At 44.9% G+C, this 16634-nt stretch overlaps 1 protein-coding gene across 1 annotated transcript in view; it reads left to right on the top strand.

The window, feature by feature from the left end:
* Positions 1-10442, top strand: part of Aldh5a1 (aldehyde dehydrogenase 5 family member A1) — a 33708-nt gene extending 23266 nt beyond the window's left edge. The window contains exons 7-10 of the mRNA XM_057787779.1: positions 1157-1315; positions 3203-3372; positions 4618-4676; positions 6089-10442. Coding sequence (XP_057643762.1) covers positions 1157-1315; positions 3203-3372; positions 4618-4676; positions 6089-6294 — 594 coding nt within the window. The 3' untranslated portion in view covers positions 6295-10442. The remainder of the gene's footprint in view (positions 1-1156; positions 1316-3202; positions 3373-4617; positions 4677-6088) is intronic.
* The last annotated feature ends 6192 nt before the right edge of the window (positions 10443-16634 follow it).

The following is a 16634-nucleotide window of genomic DNA, read 5'->3' as shown; positions in this document are numbered from 1 at the left end:
GTTTATTAGTTGTTATTTTACAGAATTAGAAATTTTTCAGAAGTAAACACAAAATGTCAACAGAGTTTTACCTCAAAGCAATGGTGTGAACTGTGTTAAACCAATAAAAACGCAAATGATACAGTTATACATGTACTTATTTCTTCCAGGAAAGCACAATAAGGAAAAACCAATTTATCAATGATAACTACATTTCCTATAGTATAGTTATGTTTTATCATTTTAAAATATGAAGTCTACTTGGACAGATAATAAGCCAGAGTCTCAATAATTTAACCCAACATAGAAGATGGCCTTTTATGTACACTATGTGTGTGTCCAGTGTCCCCAAAGGCCAGAAGAGGATATCTGAGCCCCTGGAACTGTTATGAGCTTCCATGTGGGTGCCAGGAACTGAACCTGGGTCCTATTGAATACTCCTAACCTCTGAACCATCTTTCCAGGTTCAGTTTTGTTTGTTTGTTTGTTTGTTTGTCTCTTTTGTTGTCTTTTGGCGGTGCTGGGAATAGAACCCATGGCCTATGTATACCACAAAACTTTATCCCCAGTCCTTTTTTATTATAATTATTTTTAATTATGTGTATAAATGTGTGTCCACGTGTGACCAGAAGAGGGCACCAGATCCTGTAGCCTTTGAATTACAGGCAGTTGAATTGGCCAGCATGGGTTCTGGGAGGTCCTCCTACAAGAGCAGTAATAACTGCGGAGCCATCTCCCCAGCCCCAAAAGAAAGGCCTTGTATCAATTTTTGAAATCACAGTTTCAGCAGAACACTTGGAAGGACTGAGCTGGAGGGTATGTGTTGCTGTTTGACCCCATTCCTTCTAGGCTGTGCTCCCCGCTGCTGCACCCCTGTAATGGAACATTACAATCTTTGTCTTTTTACCCCATCTGCTTTCTAAGAGTGTAGTGAATGGCTCGTTTTCTGGTTATCTGGGTTTTGTTCACACCGCTGTTTATTCTCGCTTACATGTTTAGCTCTAGATGCGTGGTAGCTATGGGAAGACCTGGACAGGTATGTTCGCTCGGTGCATGTGTTCCCCACCTGGGGACAAGGTAGAAGACTAGACCATGAGAACCATTCAGGAAGGGTTATCTTACGTTTCTTGGATCAGTCGATTCTGAAAAACTAATTGTGGGTTTGTCTTCTGTCTAGACTTGTGTTTGCGCAAACAGATTCTTGGTACAACGGGGCATCTACGATTCCTTTGTGAAGAAGTTTGCAGAAGCAATGCAGGAAAGCCTGCGTGTGGGTAACGGATTCGAGGAAGGAATAACTCAGGGCCCATTAATTAATGAGAAAGCAGTAGAAAAGGTGAGTTGGTCTTACTACCTGCTTTAAGGAAATTTTGTGATGTCAATATCAAAAGATGTCAGTATCAAAAGTTAAATTAAAAAAAAAGTTAAATAAAGGCATTTTCATAAGGTCCCCGGCAAAGCTGTTTTGGAAATAATGGAATTGCAATATATATATATATTTTGGTTTTTCGAGACGGGGTTTCTCTGTGGCTTTGGAGCCTGTCCTGAAACTAGCTCTGTAGACCAGGCTGGTCTCGAACTCACAGAGATCTGCCTGCCTCTGCCTCCCGAGTGCTGGGATTAAAGGCGTGCGCCACCATCGCCCGGCCCAAAAAATATTAAAAAAAAAAAAGAGAGAGAGAGAGAGAGAAAAGAATTCCTACCACTACCAATGTGTGGGATTGGATGGTGGTGTCTGGACCTGCACTTCTGGCCTCTATCTGAGAACTGACATCGGGCCCATTAGGTCTTCTGCCCTCCCTAAGTTTTCTGTCATAGAAAGTTTTCCCCTGATGTCCTTCCAGAAGAATTCTAACGGAGGCACCCAGAAAAGGCACAGAGAGTCCCAGGAGTCCCACTAAGTGATGACAGAGGGAAGCCACTTTTAGGAAGGAACATCACAGTTTGGGTCCCCGGCAGGGTGAGGGTTCTCTTTGTTACACTAGAGTTAGTTTGGCTTTAGCTTCATTTTTTTTTTTTTTTTTTTTTTTTTAGTTTTTCGAGGCAGGGTTTCTCTGTAGCTTTGGAGCCTGTCCTGGCACTAGCTCTTGTAGACCAGGCTGGTCTCGAACTCACAGAGATCCGCCTGCCTCTGCCTCCTAGGATTAAAGGCGTGCGCCACCAGCGCCCAGCCTAGCTTCATTCTTATTACGTTTATTGACTCAGTGTGTGTCTGAGCATGAGTATGGGGGAGCAGGGCACATGGAAGCCACAGCACAGCTGTAGATGTCAAAGGACAAATTGCTAGAGTCCTTCTCTCTTCTACCGTGTGGGTCTCAGGGACAGAACTCGGGTTCTCGGGATCGGCAGGGAGCACATTTACCTGCCTAGTCACCTTACTAGCCCTGGTTTTAACTATTTTAGTTTGCTTAAGTTATCATTAAGATTAACGGTTTCATCCTGGCGTTTTCGTACATATATTTCATTATATTTCATTCTTATCTCCTCCCTGACTCCCCTCCTCCCAGTCCCTTCTTATTCATTCCTTTCCCTCAAGTAGTCCCCACTCTGCTTTTATATAACATATGTCCCATGTTTTCTTCTCTTGTTTTCTTTAATCTTTCTAAAAGCCAGAAAGTGAAGGAGCCAGAGGGGTGGCTTAGAGGTCAAGAGCTCTCACCACTTTTGCGAGCTCACAGGCAGTTGTAAACTACTCAATGTAGGTACAAGGAACCAAACTCGAACCATCTGAAAGAGCAGCAAGTGCTCTTAACCACTGAACTATCTCTACAGATTCTCGGTAATATCTTTTGATTGTGGGCTTTCTCTTAGGTGTGATTTGATCTTGAGTTGTTCTGTTCATCCTTGCCTTTGGAGCGATAGGCTATACCATATCTAGCCTGTACACACAGCGTATAGTCTAGGTATGCAGTGTGCTAGGCCATCTGGATTTGTATCAAAGCACTGTATGATGTTTATTCAATAGTGAAATTAGCTAAGGGCACATTTCTGAGAGAGAACATCTGTCGTAGGTAAGCAATGCCTTTGTATTCGCGACGTATCTAAACATCCCTTCAACCCATATAAAAGTGGACAAGCGAACCTAAGGAAGTGCAACTAGCCCAGCTTGCAGCAAAGGCAAAGCTAATATGTATATAGTTTTTGCTGTTTAACATTTGAAGAGATGGTACAGTTTAGAAAATGTCCTCATGCGGCCTGACCCAGTGCCCCTCTCGTCTCACAGGTAGAGAAGCATGTGAAAGACGCGGTTGGCAAAGGGGCCACCGTCGTGACAGGCGGGAAGCGACACCAAAGCGGGGGAAATTTCTTCGAGCCCACCTTGCTCAGCAATGTCACCAGGGACATGCTCTGCATCACTGAAGAGACCTTTGGGCCGCTGGCGCCAGTTCTCAAGTACGGTCCTTCATAGTGGAAGGGAGGAGGAGACTGGAAAGGGGGAGCCTATCTAAGAGCCATTCCTGCGCCGCTGCCCGCTGCCCTTCCAAGGGTGGGGTGGGAGGACTGAGCCGCGCAGTCAGAGTTGCGCTGTATCTGTTGAAGAGCACAGTTGAGTTTATAACATTTTGGTTTTGGTTTTTGTGGTTGTGGGTCAGCCCTGAATGCTGTTTCTTGGGAGCTTAGATATTTAGATAGGGTCCCTCACTGGAACCTGGGCTCCCCAGTTAGAGCAGACTGGTTAGCTAGCAATTCCGGGGATCCTTCTGTGTCTGTCTCCCCAAACCTGGGATTACAAGCACTGGCCACCACAACTGGGTTTTCAGACGGGTTCTGGGGGTCAAACTCAGCACTTCACCGACAGAGCCAGATACCTCCCAAGTCCCTAGTCTCAGTTTAGGTGTTTGAGTTTTGTCTTTGTAACCCTGGCTTGCCTTAGGCTCTCAACCTTCTTGCCTTAGCCTCCTGGGTGTTGAGATAATAGGCGTACACCATACCAAATTTCAAGCACAAAATTCATCAGACTCCTTCGTTTAGTCTCTTGCTACCTCTGAATGTACTTTCCCCTGATGGAGCGAACCTTCCAGGCTCTGTCCTAGCAGTCTGTGGGAAGCGACTCTGAGCTCGTGTCATCTTTTAGCCCACCTTACCAAGTAAATAATAGTTTCCCTGGATAATTCTCAGGTCAGTGCTCTGAAAATACTTCTCTATCTATTTGGATTCAGGGCCTGGAAGGGCTCAGAAGAGAGCATCAGATCTCTGGGACTGGAGTTACCAGTTGTGAGCCACCATGTGGGTACTGGGAATCAAACCCAGCTCCTCTGCGAGAGTAACAAGTACACTTACGAGCCAGCACTCCAGCACCCAGTAGTCTTTTTCATATGTGTGTGTGTGTGTGTGTGTGTGTGTACACTACTACCCAGTAGTCCTTTTCTTAAAAGATTTTAACAGTGCCCCTGCCAAGTTGGTCTGTCTTTCCCTTTCTCTTAGCAAAAATGGGCCACGTTGACTAACCATGCCTTTGAGGAGACTAAGTTGCCAAGTCTGCATTTGTACCCCATTTATGCAATCTCCCCCTAGGATCACTCTGCAGCTCTGATCTCCTTCTCATCGTTATTTAGGAAATGAATCCGAGAAAATCATGCTGGCTGTCTTTATTCTCCACCTTACAGTCTTGCTTATGACCTACCTTAACTCTGGCAGGTTTGACAAAGAAGAAGAGGCCGTTGCCATCGCAAATGCAGCTGATGTTGGATTAGCAGGTGGGTGTCTGTCTCCAGCCACCACAGTCAATGCCAGGTTCTGCCTTTTAAGCATTACTCTCGAGTTTGTGTGTGTGTTCTTCTGTTGTTGAGACGAGGTCTCGCTATGTAACCCTGGGTTGCCTGGGCTTTATATAGACCAGATTGACTTTGAACTGCTTCTGTCTCAGAGTGCTGGGATGGAAGGCATTCATCACCTTGCCTCTCAAACTTACACAGTGTGTATGCTTTGTTTCTTTACAAGTGGCAAGTGTGGCCTTGTGCCAACAGGTTTCTTTCTCCTGTGTCTCATTACACACATGTAGAGTGGGAGACAAGGGGGAGGGCGCAGCTTGTTCTTGGTGGAGAGTCCCATGCAGTTAGTTTCCCAGAGGCATAATGAACGCTCGGTGCTTTTTCTCACATTTGCCTGGCCTTGGTATCCTGAAGAAACCTAATCAGCAGTATCTAGAGATGAGAAGGTGTGTGTGTGTGTGTGTGTGTGTGTGTGTGTGTGTGTGTGTGTGTGATCCACTAGGTAGCTGCTGTTCTAGCAGTTTGGAGATGATACTGAGAAACTATACATGTTGGCCTTGGATACAAATACAGAACTGTGGGGGTACAGAGGTATAATATAAAATCTTCTAGCCTTTTGGCTAAAATCAAGTATAGAGACACAAATAAGCTACAGCTGTAGCCCTCTAGAGACTCTCGTGGGTATAATGCAAGCTGTTTAGAAGGAGAGGAGGACAAGCGTGCTAGGGAGCTGAATATGTGCTATCACGTAGTTGTCCTAATGCTGGAGCAACGTGTAGCCCATGGCTTCTGCGAGTTCAAGATCAACACTTCCTTCTTCCTTTTTCAGTGGAGTGATGTGCAGGAAGTCATGCCTTGCCTTGGGTCCTAAGTGATAAGTAAGATGCTGACTGTGCAGAGATTAAGGAGGTTGAGGCAGAGGAGCCCAAGCAAGTCCAGGTGCAGCCTGGTAATAAGTGAGATGACCCTGAACTAGACAGATGAGTTTGGAGACAGAGTCCGGAGTAGGCTGCTGACTGAAGCCATTCTAGGGGGGCAGGGTTGACTGTCCACTAAGAAATGTGTCTCTTTTATAGACAGCTAGGACTGACCTCAAGGTCTGAACAGACATGTTGTCCAGATATCTACAGGAGGATGGGTTGAAGGGCAGGAACCAAGAGCACAGAAGTTCCTGCTTACAAAGTCCTGGTGGGAGTGGGGAGAACCCCAGAAAGAGAGAAACAGAAGCTCCACATGGTGCCCAAGGTTCTTAGGATGAAAATGTGGACAAAATCAGCCTGAGGCTTTACTTGCAAGCAGGAAAACCCAGGCCCATGTGACCGGGCAGCCTCAAAGGCAAGCGCATGCGACCTTCACAAGAATTCTTCATGCTGTATGTGTTCTTGTTCTTCTGCTAGGGTACTTTTACTCCCAAGACCCAGCCCAGATCTGGAGAGTGGCGGAGCAGCTGGAGGTGGGCATGGTCGGTGTGAATGACGGACTGATCTCTTCAGTGGAGTGTCCTTTCGGTGGGGTGAAGCAGTCTGGCCTTGGGCGAGAAGGGTCCAAGTACGGCATTGACGAGTATCTAGAGGTCAAGTATGTGTGCTATGGAGGCTTGTAGGCTCTTCGCTTCTCCAAAAATAATAAAACCACCTAGATCTGTAGGGACCTGCCATCCGCTTTTTAAAATAAACAAGTAGGTTATCAGAGTTACGAATTTTAAAAAAATTCAGCCAGTCCTCATCATCTTAGATGTAAATTCTCATCCTGCCCGTATATAACTAGGGACCAATGGATGCCATATACCTGTGCCCACAGCACAACCCCACTGCCTCGGGACAAGGTACAGTGTGAGTGCTCACGTGTCCCTGCCCCTCACAAAGTGTAGTCACTGTGTGGGCAGTGGCTCCACCGTCCCCAGGCGACTGCCCAGTTTGGGCCCAGAAGGCTGGGAAGGAAATGCTGGGGTGATAGACATTTGGACGGTGGGTGGCTCACATCCGGGCCTGGGCATCTGTCAGCTTGGTAATGAACAGCTGCCTGTTCAGAGGGGTGTGACAAAGACTTTGATTTCCTAAGACTTCTTTCTAAATGGCACAGGATTGTCTGTACTATATGGAATGAGGGGGTGTTTCTCTTTGTTTCTGGGAAGCTTTTCTTTCTTTTTTTTTTTTCTTTTTTCTTTTGTGAGATAGGGTTTCTCTGTGTAGCCCTGGCTATCCTGGAACTTGCTCTATAGACCAAGCTGGCCCTGAACTCAGAGATCCACCTGCCTCTGCTTCCTGAGTGCTGAGATTTAAGGCATTAACCACCACCACCCAGCTCTGGGCTGTTTTATTTTTGTTTTTGTTTTTAGTTGCTGTGAGCAGGATTTGTTTGGTTTTGTTCCGTTTTGGTTCATTTTCATTTGGTTTGGTTTGATGAGACAGGGTCTTGCTAAGTAGCCTAGGCTGGCTTCACACAATTCTCCTGTTTCAGCCTCCCAAGTGCTGGGGTTACAGGCTTGCTCTACCACCCCTGGGTAAATGGAAGTCTCCATTGCCCTAAACTTACAGCTTATGCTTCATTTTATTTCTCTTAGAAAATCAAACCGAGCTCGGGGCAAAAAAAAAAAAAAAAGAAAAAAAATCATCAGAGGTGGTTTGGTAGGATGAAAAGCATGGCTTTTGTTTCTTTTCCAGTGCTGGGTGTTGAATCAATGACCTCATGCATGCCAGCACTGAACTGCTGTCCCCAGTGGGGTTTTTTATTTGTTTTTGTTTTCATTTTAATATTCGAGACAGGGTCTTGGTTTGTTATCCAGGCTGGCCTTGAGCTTTTTATTGAACTGCCTCAGTTTCCTGACAGGCCTGCACTGTGCAGTTCTGCTGCCTGGGCGTGCTGTGTAGAACCCCATGTTCGGCTTGAAGGGCGCTGTGAGCCTGAACATGCAGTTTAAGCACAGGAACCCTTTGGATTATGAGCAGCACCGCCCACCTTGAGCTCGGGTGGTGGCTTTGTGGAGGGAGAAAACCAGTTGCCCACCTGATGACCTGCCCACATCTGAGCCAGGTTTTCTGTGCCTGGGTACAGTTGCTGCTAAACTTCCAGAAGAGCAAAGCACTTTCATCACTGTGAAAAATGATGCCCACAATTGCCAGTCTCCTGTGGAAGAGAGCTGAAGCCATGAATCTCAGGCACCTTTGCCCTAGTAAAAGCATTTATGGTTCATGATTCAAAAACAACACACACACAGGGACCTGCAAGATAGCTTAGTGGGTAAAGGCTTTGCTAGACAAGCCTGGTGACCTACCTGAGTTCCACCTCTGAAGCCTGGGTAAAGATGGGAAGAGAGAACCAACTGCACACAGTTGTCCTCTGACCTCAACAAGTACATCAGAGGCATGCACACACACAAATTAAGCACACACACACACACACATCAAACACACACCAAAACTCCCTGTAACTGGGGTTGGTCTCTCTTTGAAATGATTTAAACAAGAAAAAGTCTAGGTTCTTGTAGACATCCATCTAAAACCTGTTTATTCCCAGTATTGGAGCTCCCTGCTCCTTGCCCCTCCCTGTGTAGAGAGCCCACTCACACTCTGTGGATGCTCTGAGATGCTAATGTGGATAATAGCCGAGCTAGCTGGAGTGACTCCTAAACACTACCAAGTCCCAAGCGCCACTGGGAGCTTCCCCGTGCACAAGAAGTAGAAATCTGCCTCTTAGGAGCCCCACACAAGTGGCGAGTCACACAGCTCAGCATGTTGTCTGTCTGTCCTCCTCTTGTGTAGAGTGTAGTTGGTTTCTATCGCATCTCCTAACTAAACATTTTTAATGGATGTGGGTGTTTTGCCTGCATTGGACGTCTGTGCACATGTGTGCTGGTGCCCTCAGAGGTCAGATCACCTAGAACTGGAGTTACAGATGGGTGTAAGCCATCATGTGGGTGCCGGGAAGTGAACCCCGGCCCTCTGAAAGAGCAGTCCTAACATTTCTAATTTCTTAAGGTTCGTGTCCACTGTTTTTCAGTTAATCCAAATGCTCGGCTGCTATTTTGTAGACGATGGGCCCACATGCTGAGCTAGGAATAGGGAGTAACTTCAAACACACTGTAAACAGTGTCAGCCTGTAGATTCTTGGACTATCTGGCAAATTTTTATGTTTTTGTGCATATATGACTCACGGGGTATATCACTGGCACACACATTTGTTACAACAAATGTAATCAATATTGGGAACGGGGACTGGTGGTAAAGCCTGTACTTACTTAGCATGCTGGAGGCTATGGAACTAATCATCACCACTGAAAATAAGTGAATGAAAGAAGATCTTAGAAAAATGGTTTGGGGTTGTGGGAAGACAATATTTTGGGGATATATATATATATATATATATATATATATATTAAAACAGGAGCTCTTGCCGGGCGGTGGTGGCGCACGCCTTTAATCCCAGCACTCGGGAGGCAGAGGCAGGTGGATCTCTGGGAGTTCGAGACCAGCCTGGTCTACAAGAGCTAGTTCCAGGACAGGCTCCAAAACCACAGAGAAACCCTGCCTCGAAAAACCAAAAAAAAAAAAAAAAAAAAAAAAAACAGGAGTTCTTGTTGGCTCCTGGGCTCAAATGACCCTCCTGCCTTAGTTTCTCAAATAGCTGCAACTATAGGCATGTCACCAAATCAGTCAGCTTTTGGTTTTGTTTTTTAATTTTTAGTGATTTCCATTGAGTTTGGATTCATGCAGTGCAAGCTCTCCTTGAAACACTTGCCCCTACTTCTTGTGCTGGAATTATACACACACATATATACTAGCCAGCTAAGAAGTGTTTCTGAATGAACCTTTGTCATTGTTCACTAAGTTATGTGATAGGTGCAATTTTGAAGATGTATCTACAGGCATGTAAGGACAAGTGTTGATGAAGCAAAACCTGTGAGCCAAATCCTACCGCCACCTGCTTTTGTGTAACCCGTGAGTTTAAAGTATTTGATATATCCAGATGGATTGGGGTGGGTGAGAGCTAGTTCATGGAATTCCAGTGTCTGTGGATGAACACAGCCACAGTGCCCTGTCCTGAGCAGCTTTGCTAAGACAGTATCCTGCGGAACCGGAAGGATTTACTGCAAAGCTGCGAAAACGTTTACAACCCTCATCTCTCTCTACCAAGAGGGAGACACTGGCTTCTGGGTTTGTGAGACATTATTTCATTCTGTTGAACGCCTCCTGTGAAGAAGGCACATTTCCTGGGCATCTGTTACCAGTTCTTGGCAGTAATCATCAAATATCTCAAAGGACATTCGCCTGATAATCCTGTCCCCTTGAAAAGCACTTACTTCCTCCGGCTTCTGGGGCCTGCTGAAAGTGCCAAAGTCCACCCGTGTCTTTGTCCATTCGAGGGGCTTTTAAACACAACCCCATAGAAAGCGCTTGTTTCTCTTCTGTATCTTTGTTCTTTGGGACTCGGAGAAAATAAAGATCAGACGCACAATGTAAACAAGCCTATTTGGTGATGTCATAACCTTCAAATTGGGTCCCTTGAGCTTGCCTCTCTGGAGGCTGGGTCCCAGTGTTTTAATTACCCATATGCAGTTATTTAAAAACAGAATTTTACTTGAATGATACTTAATACTGTGATTGTTTTATGCCATACTTTGTGAGAAAAATCTTGGGAACTGATGAGAAATATTTTGCTCTGTAAACATGTATACAATGACTCATTTTTCTAGTGTTTGACATTGGTCAACAGAGTTGAATCTCAATAAATGTTGAACTAACAGGACTTTTATCTCTGCGTTGGAGTGACTGTGTTGTTTTTGCTTTTTTTCTACACCAAATCATTGTTGCCGAACTTTTAATCATTTGAGTTTAACTGGGTAGTGTTAGACCAGTGGAGATGTAACTTGTACTTCCTCTAACCAGGCCACAATCCACCGCCCCAGAGAAGCTTGGATCAAGGAGGAACCTAAGAGGGACCTGCATGGATGGCCCTAGGAAAAGGAAGTGGATAAGATCTCCTGGGTAAACTGGGGAGGGGGCAGTAATGGAGTGAGAACATGAGGGAACAGGATGGTAGTGTTGGGGGAGGCACAGAGAGGGAGAGCAATGGAAGAGACATCTTGACTGAGCTCCCGGTGTCCAGTCAAAGAGAGGAAGGAGGGATTCATAGGAGCAAGAGGTGGGGGCAAGATCACAATGGGGAAACCCACAGAGACAGCTGACCTGAGCTAGTAGGAGCTCACGGACTCTGGACTGACAACTAGAAAGTCCTCTGAATGCGGATGACAGTTGTGTGGCTTGGGCAGTTTGTGGGACCCTGGCAGTGGGACCAGGATTTATCCCTGGTACATAAACTGGCATTTGGAGCCCATTCACTATGGTGGGATACCTTGCTTAGGCTTGATGCAGTGGGGAGGGTCTTGGTCCTGCCCCAACTTGATATATGACAGGCTCAGTTGACTACCCATGGAGTCATGGAAGGCCTTACCCTGAAGAGTAGATGGGGGGTGGGAGGAGCAGGGGAGGTGAGAGGAGGGAAGAGAGCGGGAACTGTGGTTGGTGTGTAAAATGAATTATCAAAAGAGAAATAAAGAAAAACCACTAAAGAACAAACAAACAAATTTGTACTTCCTCACCAATGAGCCCCAGATCAATGAGTACCTTGTGCTGGGACTAGGACCTTAGCAACACCAAGTATTCGAAACGTCTTTGCTTGTGCGGCTGCCTAAGGGCAGTCCAGCCTTCAATCTCTTTTCTACACTCCGGTAGCCACTTTTCCAGTCTTTTATTTGGCAGAGAAAGCATGAAAAAGGCATTTTCTGAGTCCCTGGTATCCAGGTACGATCCTCGAATATGAACACTTGTCTGAGTGCATTTTCCGTTGCTAATAACACAATACCACAGCTTGTGTACTTGTTTTGTTTGGGCGCACGGCTCTGGACAAGGTCAAAGCATTTGGCAATGACCTTGCTAGCAGAGTCCCTAGGCAGAGTAGGGCCTTCCACGTAAAAGGCCTGACCAAACTGCCCTTTACAGCGGCACCACTCTTAAGATACTGCATAACCCATGGAGTTCGTGGGCGGTTGCATCCGTGAAGGCAAAGCCCTAGTCAGCTCTGGAAAGGTCCCATATGACCCCGCCTCTTGGGCCTACAGAAGGCCCCCTCACTAGGCCCATGTGCCCCTGGGAACCCTCTATGGGGCCTAGTCACCTAGTGATAACACTAAAATTGGATTAGGGCCCACCCTTACAGTCTCATTTTGAGTTACTCTTAAAAGATTCATCTCTTCATACATTCTAGAATTTGGGGGTTAGTTCAACGTATAAACTGTGGTCGCAGGGTCCCCGTGCCAGGGCAACCGTCTTCCCTCAAGTTGGGACTTGGAATGTTGACATTTCCTCTCCCCAAGTCCAACACCCGTTGAGTCCGTTTAAGGAGCAACAGCAGCGGAAACTCCAGGCAGAGCCTTGATCAGGGTTGAACCAGAAAAGGGCAAGCTCCCAGGCTGCCTCCAGGAGCAGAGTTCCCCTCAGATCCCAGCTGGACGTGATGAAGGCAGGAGGGCGGTACTGCTTCACAAATCATCAAGACAGAAAGGGTTGGCAGTTAACTTCCCATCTCAGTATCGGGCCTGCAGCTCACAGACCTGATGTCTTCCCCTTCCCCGCAGAGTGCACAGGGAACGGCCCCTGAGTGACAACTAGCAGAGGCACAGACAGCCGCCCCCCATTGGCTTTCTCCCCAGGGCTCAACAATGAAGAAGGACTTTGAATAAACCCCAAGACTGCTCAGAGGGTCTCCTTCAACTCCTGGCTTGCGGATGAATTAAGGAGAAAACGGTTTATGAGGATGAGGTTAGCCCCAAGGATGGAGGGCCAAGCCAAATCCCAAGGAACTGGAGACGCAGCCAGAGACACTGGCACACTGGCATGTCCACACCAGGGGCAATTTCTTTCAGAAGCCCGGAGGTCACTTCAGTCATAGGAAAGCAGAAGGCAGGAGAGCTGAAAGCCTCTTCCTCTAAGAAAAAAACAAAGTGTGTTCTGGGGCAAGGGAGGAAGCCGACCTAGAGAAAAAAGGGCGGAGGACACTCAGTTATACCTTTGAGAAACATTTTTTTTTCTTTTTCGAGACAGGGTTTCTCTGTGGTTTTGGTTCCTGTCCTGGAACTAGCTCTTGTAGACCAGGCTGGCCTCGAACTCCCAGAGATCCGCCTGCCTCTGCCTCCCGAGTGCTGGGATTAAAGGCGTGCGCCACCACCGCCGGCTTTGAGAAACATTTTAAAAATCATTTTCATTTTTCATGAGGAAAAATGTGTTCACCAGCTTTCTGTCGCTGGCCACAATACCTGAGATAAAGAATTTACAAAAAAGAAAGGGTCTATTCTGACTCACCGGTCGAGTCCATCACTGTGAGCCGCTGCTCTTCCAGATGTCCTGATTTCAATTCCCAGAAACCACATGGTGACTCATAACCATCTATAATGAGATCTGGTGACCTCTTCTGGAACTCAGGTGTTCATGCAGCTAATAAATCTTTTTTTTTTTTAATGTAGTTGAGGACCATGCATGAATCTATTCATCTGGCCGCCATAGTGGTTCTTTAATACTGAGAAAAACCTACTGAGCTGAAAATGGTCAATTCAAGCTGCCTGTCTGGCCTCAGGAAGGACTATTTGGTCTTCTGGGCTTCAAAAACTGTGTCTGTCTAATACAGGTCCAGATAATAAGTGTTTTTATCTTCGTTCGCTTGTTTTTGTTTGTGATGGGCTTTTTATGCAGCCTTAGCTGTCCTGAAACTTTCTCTGTAGATCAGACTGACCTTGAACTCACAGAGATCTGCCTGCCTTTGCCTCCTCGAAGGAGTGCACCACTCTAACTTTTAGTCTTTGCAGACAATTCCTATTACAGTTAAAACTTTTTGTAGTACAGCCAGAGAATTCATACATAAATGAATGAATATGATCATGCTACAAAAAAACTGTTCATAAAACACAAATTTGAACTTTATATATAAGGCATCCGATCAAACAGTTTAATTTTTTTCAGCCATCTGAAACATAAAACCCAGGACTGGAGATGTAACTCAGTAGTAGAATGTTGCCTAGTATGCACCAGACTAACTTCTGGGTTCCATCCCCAATACTAAGAAAGAAAAAGAAAAAAAAAACAGTAAAAACCATAAAACCCATCCTTTTTTAGCACATGCAACATAAGAAAACAGGTATTAGTTTTCTGAACAATCTCAGGAAAATCTCTCTATGTGGAAGCTTATGGAATATATATTTCTCCTTCAAAGAAACACTAGAGAAAAGATGGACATTTCTCTGATGGAGGAATTACTTTCATTTAATAAAGAAACTGCCTTGGCCCATTTATAGCCCTTAGGTGGGTGGAGTAAACAGACAGAATGCTGGGAGAAAGAAGCTGAGTCAGGAGTCGCCATGATTCTCCCACTCCAGACAGACGCAGGTTAAGATCTTCCCTGGTAAGCCAGCTCATGGTGCTACACAGAATATTAGAAATGGGTTAGATCAATATGTAAGAGCTAGCCAATAAGAGACTGGAACTAATGGGCCAGGCAGTGATTAAAAGAATACAGTTTCCGTGTAATTATTTCGGGGCATAAGCTAGTCATGTGGGCAGCTGGGTGCTGGGGACGCAGCCCCGCCGCTCTTGTTACAACAGAGTGGCACCCAACGTGCTAATGAACTCCACGTAAAACCTGAGAGGGCTTAAAAAGGAGAGAGAATTTAAGACAGCTTTTTGCTGTTTGTGGGTTGCGTGCGGCAAAGAAATTGTCCTGACTCAGCAGCAGGAAAAAACTGGCTGTTTTAAAATGCCGGCTTTCTGGGCTGTGCCGCCATTGCGATCTCTGTCTGGCTCCTGCGGGAGACAGAGTTTTTGAATGGAGCATTTGGAGTAAAGTGCTATGGCTTGCTTGATGGCAATGTGGACTGCTGTGTGCCTGGAACTGTGAGTGGCTCAGGGGCACCAAATGGCTCTGAGGCAGGAGTGGCTCAGCTCCGCCATGTTGAACTGTGCTGGTCTCAGGCAGGAACTACCATAATTACCATAATAATAGCACAGTTAAGGTTTAAACTGGGCAGGACACAGGCCGTACCATATTACTTGTACATGGTGCAACTCAAGTTTTTAAGAAGTGCTTAACATTTTAAAAAATGCTCCTGGATATTAAAAAAATTACGGATTCACAATAGAACTGATTCAGACACTGTTGGATGAATGTACGTAGGCTTGAGAGAGAGAAAAATATATATATAAAGAATAAAGTTAATGTCTTATAAAAAGGGTAAAGTCTTTAAAGAGACAGAGTACAGATAGTTATAGATTAAAATAAATAAAGAAAAATAAGCCACGTAAAAATGGAAAATTCACAGAGAGTCTGGATTCTTTGTATTATTGTGTTTTCTTTAAAATTTTTGACTGTAAAGGAGCTAAGTGCAGAGAGACATTTCATTATATGGGCTGCCAAGCTAAACCAGAATGGATATAAGGGTATTATGATTTCAGAATATGGGTCTAAGGATATGATGCTTTGGAGAGGGTCGTCTTTTGTTTTCACAGAGGATGAGACTCTGTGGATTGCGTCTATCCCAATATGGTATGATAGACCACGCCCTCCTGAAAGGTTGCTGTGAACACCTTCAGAAAATTACTTCACTCAACTGCCGACTGAGATGACCCTGACACACAGGTTACACCATGAAAGATCTGAATACAGCGCCCCCATTCAGCAGGAAGCAGTTTGGAGAGAAAAAACTGCGCCCATATTCCCAAATATTGTTTATGAATATTCTTTTACATTTAAAGGGGGATATGATATAGATATGAATAATTTGCATTGGTATAGATTTTAAGGTCAATTTTGTTATATGTATACGTATTTCTGATCTTGATTAAGGTATTGTGATTGTGTAGTTCATTTAAAAATGTAATGTATAATTAGGAAATATAGGTTGCTAATGGATAATCATAAATAATAGTCAAGCTTGTAGTCACGTTAGTTAGATTTTCTAGATATATAGAGATATATTTCAATTAGATAGACATTCTTCATATCTTTCAAAGACTACAGAACATGGCATTTAAAATATTTTAATAACTTAGGGCTTTTCATGACAATGAGACACGTCTGCTCCTGGCAGTACCAATCTACTTCAAGAGGAAGATGGGCATTGAAGAGGCTCCTTATGGAGTTTGATAGCCATTTGGGCAAGAAACTGTTCTTGCCTGGACTGTTACATAAACTGGACACAAAGAACCTACAGAGAGAGGACTACTGAACTTGCCTAAAGGTGAGATGGTCTTTCGGGGTTCCTGACTCATGAAAGAGTCTGCGAGACATTCTGCAGGACACAGCAAAAAATGACTGAACTGTCTTTGGAATTTCCTGCTTGATGAAAATGTCTGCTGGATACTATGGGCCTATAGGCTGAAGATGGATGCCACAACGGTACAGAGGAACTTTGAATGACTGTCCAGGCAGCGAAATGTCTCTGTCATTTCTAGAGTTTTGGATTTCTTGTTTACTTAGGTAATATTATATCCTTCTGGAGTCTTTGATGGAGTTGAAGAATGGATAGATAGTTATAGTTTTCCTTAGTTATGATAAGAGATAAAATAGATATAAATATTGTAAAAATAATTCTTGCTTGATAACCATTTTGTTATATGTAATTTTACTATGTTAAAGTTAAAGCCTTTCTTTTTTGTTTAAACAAAAAAAGGGGAAATGATGGAGGAATTACTTTCATTTAATAAAGAAACTGCCTTGGCCCATTTATAGGCCAGCCCTTAGGTGGGTGGAGTAAACAGACAGAATGCTGGGAGAAAGAAGCTGAGTCAGGAGTCGCCATGATTCTCCCACTCCAGACAGACGCAGGTTAAGATCTTCCCTGGTAAGCCAGCTCATGGTGCTACACAGAATATTAGAAATGGGTTAGATCAATATGTAAGA

The sequence above is a fragment of the Chionomys nivalis genome, chromosome 13 (assembly GCF_950005125.1).
Source record: "Chionomys nivalis chromosome 13, mChiNiv1.1, whole genome shotgun sequence".
Classification (NCBI taxonomy): Eukaryota; Metazoa; Chordata; class Mammalia; order Rodentia; family Cricetidae; genus Chionomys; species Chionomys nivalis.
The sequence above is the reverse complement of the archived record's forward strand: the minus strand, read 5'-3'. Positions and strand labels throughout refer to the sequence as shown.